General features: G+C 38.7%; 1 protein-coding gene across 2 annotated transcripts in view; it reads left to right on the top strand.

Moving 5' to 3' along the window:
• GNB1 (G protein subunit beta 1) overlaps positions 1 to 4,352 on the top strand; it is a 136,275-nt gene that overhangs the window by 99,706 nt on the left and 32,217 nt on the right. For both annotated transcript variants that reach the window (XM_019511692.1, XM_019511693.1), the window contains 2 exons: positions 926 to 989; positions 3,010 to 3,172. In XM_019511692.1, the coding sequence (XP_019367237.1) occupies positions 926 to 989; positions 3,010 to 3,172 (227 nt within the window). The remainder of the gene's footprint in view (positions 1 to 925; positions 990 to 3,009; positions 3,173 to 4,352) is intronic.

Genomic DNA, 4,352 nt, shown 5'->3' on the forward strand with positions numbered 1-4,352 from the left:
GTGTGTGTGTGTGAGAGAGAGAGAGAGAGAGAGAGAGAGAGAGAGAGAGAGAGAGAGGGATTATTTGCTGGGTATGAAGAGGGGGGAAGGAAGAACTCTTGGGTCCTTTTTGCATACCCCCTTTATTAAAAGAAGTCTTCCAAAAATGCGTGCTTTAAGAGAAACAAGATAAACTCCAGAGAATAAAATATGTATCTGTAATAGATTACTGTATTGTTTCTTAGCATGAAAGCAAGATAATATAGGCTTTTAATAAGTCTGACTGCATATTTTCTCAATTCCCTTTCCTCAGATTTTTTTCAGATGCTTGCAGGAGAGTGAACAGCCTGTGTTTTAGAAAATTAAGACTTCCAATTTCAGAACAGACTTTTTTAAGCAAATCAGAATTCAAATGCAAGTCAATGAGTTTCTGTAAAACTGGCTTACTCATTCTTAAATCTTCAAATAGTTGATTTTTTTTGAGGGAATAGGACCTAAAGCTGTGAAATTCTGTAAGAAAAGGGATGCATTAGATCAGTGACGTGTGTGGGTGGGGTTTTCGCATCGTGCACCAATGTCACTTATATTTCCTAATATACATTCATGCACTCCCAATGCAAGAAGTTGCCGGGAATACTACAAAATATTATTATTGAGTCCTGACATCCAACAAGGATCTTGGAGAATGTCAGATGTTCAGTCTGTGCTTTCAGAGGCTTCCACTGTTCCTCTGTTCAGTAAGATTTAACAGTTAAACTGAAGTCCACTCGCACTTCTAGGAGGTGCATAATTCTGTGTGTGTGAAGTACAGCGCACACAATGTTTATGCTGTGGCTTTAAAGCCTTTTAGTAGTTTTGATAACATTATTATGTGAAGCTAGATGACTTTGTTCTCTCTGGTTCCTTCAGTGACCGTTTTATATTTAATCTCATATTTTCTTTCCAGGCTTCTAGTTAGTGCCTCCCAGGATGGCAAACTTATAATTTGGGACAGTTATACCACAAACAAGGTGAGTAACTGACATGTTACTACTTAACTGAAATTAAACTGAAAATACAAGGGCAAAGTGTATAATTTATCTATGTCGGCTCTTAGAGGTACAGCTAGTATTTAGTTTAAACCTAACTTTTGACTCATAATTATTTTATGACAAATGTATTTAGAACTGCAACTATAGCGTGTATATTTAAACATGTATTGATTATATACATGTGTTGTCTCTGAGAAACTAAAAATATTTAGTTCTAGAGCAAGGGTAGTTTTTGTTCTGCTGCTCTAGGAGCAGCTGTCAGCAGAGGGAGCAGAAGTTAATTAGCAAACCATTTCCCTGAAATGTTCTAAGTGGGAAGAGCACAGATGTACTAGTTTAAATTCTGCAATAAGGCAGTGAAACACCAGAATGCTGGTAAATGACTGACTCTTAGTTTCTGGCTATAGTCATGTGACCAGGCTAAGGTTACAGACGGTTGAATGGGACATGGTAGTGGTCAGCGCCCAGTGGTTACTTCATTGTCTTTGTGACAAATTCAGCACAAGCGAAGAGAATATTGCTTGCTAAATAAAGACATTTGGTTTCAGAGAGCTTAAAATAGGAAACTTCAACAGGTAAAAGGCAGTTTAATAACCAGAAGTACTTTTTAATTGAAAAAGAGGAGATGCTAAAATAGTCACTTCAACAGTGACTTCCATATTAGGATCTTTAAGCTCTTTGCAAACATTAATTAATATCTTGAACATTCCTGGGAGGTAGTGAGGAGATCCCTATTTTTAGGGCTGGGGAAACTGAATCACAGAAAGGTTGTTGGTTGATTTAAGGAAGTCTTTGGTCGAGTCAGAAATAGAACTCTAGCTAGAAGTGCATCATCCCTTTGAAACTGGGTTCATTCAGTGAAAAAATTGCTAAGCAAATCCAGGAAACTTGAAGCCACATTCCTATATCTAGGAAGTACTTTTTTTACTTTTAATATTTTCACAAATTGAAATAGATTACATCTGAAAGCAATCTCTCTCAAAATATTTATGATAGCATTGTGGCTAAGTACTCCTTGCTGCAGTTGTGTTGTACAAAATGTTAGCAACAACAAAACACAGTTATAAACACATTTTTATCCTGCAGTTGAAATATGGATAGACATTTGGGGCATTTCACTAGCTTTTATGCTTAGAGAACTGTCTCATGCTTAGCTGGCTTTAAGAAAGCAATGCTCTGCACTGAAAATAAATTCTTAAATTACCCATCACTGTAGGTTCTGCTATGGTTGTAGACCTGTAGTTGGAAGTCATGCACAGAGAGAGATTAATGGTAATCTTTTTAGTCCCTAATTGGGAAGTAAGAGGAAGTCGTGGATATTTTGCATAATCTCATGATGCCTATGAAGACACAGTACCTTCCTTGAGGAGTTTCTGAATGAATTTTAAAATGATGGGGGTTACAAAACTGAGTATAGGAGTTGGAGAAGGAAAGACAGAGTTAGTGAATGTGCTTATTTAGGGAAGATGAGTATATGCGATAGTGGGGAAAACAGGGATGCATAGTCTAAATGACTAAAATTGTTTCTTTTCTCACTACTTGTAAGCATCAAAGTAGGTTTTTAAGGCAAGATTTAAATGAGTGTGTCAAATGGAAGAACCAATATCTTAATTTTTCATTCTTTCATATAATCTGGAATTGTCCTTTTCCCCCATCCTGTATGTGAAACGCTGATGTTTTTCTAAATCTATAAGATACTTGAATCATGAAAATATAAGAACAGCTTGTGTGACTTTTATTATTCCTGCTCATTAAACTGGATTCTCAGAATGCAATTCTGAAGTTTTAATTAGGCTATTATTTGGTTTGAGAAGCTACATGTGAAAATATCCCTGAAATAATAAGTTTGGCCGTTCAAGTACAAGACTTGCTTATTAATTTTTCTGTCCTTACTTTTGATTTGAGGGAGAGTGATACTGTTACAAAAAAGTAGATTTGTGATTAAAATGCCTAATCAGTTGACCGGCTGGATGAATCAGATGTTCTCTCTGTATTCCAGGTGCATGCTATTCCCCTGCGTTCATCTTGGGTGATGACCTGTGCATATGCCCCCTCTGGAAACTATGTGGCTTGTGGTGGTCTTGATAATATCTGTTCCATTTACAACCTGAAAACTCGTGAAGGGAATGTACGTGTCAGCCGTGAACTGGCTGGTCACACAGGTAAGAATTGTTTCTTGTTGTAAAACCTAGTCATCTAGGTAAGCCCACAGAGAACTGTGGAATGTTAAAGCTCATCTACTTAAATCCTTTTGCAAGGCAGGATCATTTCCTGCAAATGTGTGGTGCTCTGCCCAGTTTGATTTTAAATGTTGCAAGTAATGGTATTGAGAGGTAGCTAGTAGCTGTGTTAGTTTGAAGTCAAGCTTAAGCTATGCATAGAGAGGGAAAGGGAGCCCATTTCATCCGATGCTGTGAAAAGATGAGCATAGAGCAGTGTATAAAGGGGATTGAGTAATTTGATTACAAATGGTAGGAGAGGAGGAGCAATAGGGATAGCGCTGGGAGAGGCAAACAAGTGAAGAACCCATAATAACAAAAGGGTCACAAAAGACCTAGTCCAGGTAAGGGAATAAGAATACATAGTATGCTTAGCACGATCCAGTCTGTGGATGATTTATAATTATTATGATATACTACTATTACTAATACTAGTGCTTCCATTATGCACTTGACATCTGCTGGGAGGGCAGTGCAGTGGTGCACGGGCAAGCCAGGAAGTTTCTGGAGAGTGTTGGAGACAACTTCCTGGTGCAAGCATTGGAGAGACCAACTAGGAACTGTGCTTTTCTTGACCTAATGCTCACAAACAGGGAAGAATTGGTCGGGGATGTAGAAGTGGATGGCAAGTTGGGCAGCAGTGACCACAAAGTGACTGAGTTCAGGATCCTGACAAAAGGCAGAAAGAGCAGCAGAGTATGGACCTAGACTTCAGAAGAGCAGACTTTTTTACTCCCTCAGAGAACTGATGGGCAAGATCTGCAGGAAGGCCAGCCTGAGGAGGAAAGGAGTCCAGGGAGAGCTGGTTGTATTTTAAAGAAACCTTACTGAGGGCACTGGAACAAACCATCCTGATGTGCAGGAAGAATAGCAAATGTGGGAAGCGACCAGCGTGGCTTAGTAGAGAACTCTTCAGTGAGCTTAAACATAAAAAGGAAGCTTACAAGAAGTGGAAGCTTAAACAAACAATTTGGGAGTATAAGAATTTTGCTTGGGCATGCAGGCCAAAATGCAATTGGAGTTGCAGCTAGCAAGGGATGTGAAGAGTAATAAATGGGGTTTCTACAAATATGTCAGGAACAAGAGGAAGGTCAGGGAAAGTGTAGGTCTCTTACTGAATGGG

This window comes from Gavialis gangeticus, unplaced genomic scaffold (assembly GCF_001723915.1).
Source record: "Gavialis gangeticus isolate Ggan-Ray unplaced genomic scaffold, GavGan_comp1, whole genome shotgun sequence".
Taxonomy (NCBI): Eukaryota; Metazoa; Chordata; order Crocodylia; family Gavialidae; genus Gavialis; species Gavialis gangeticus.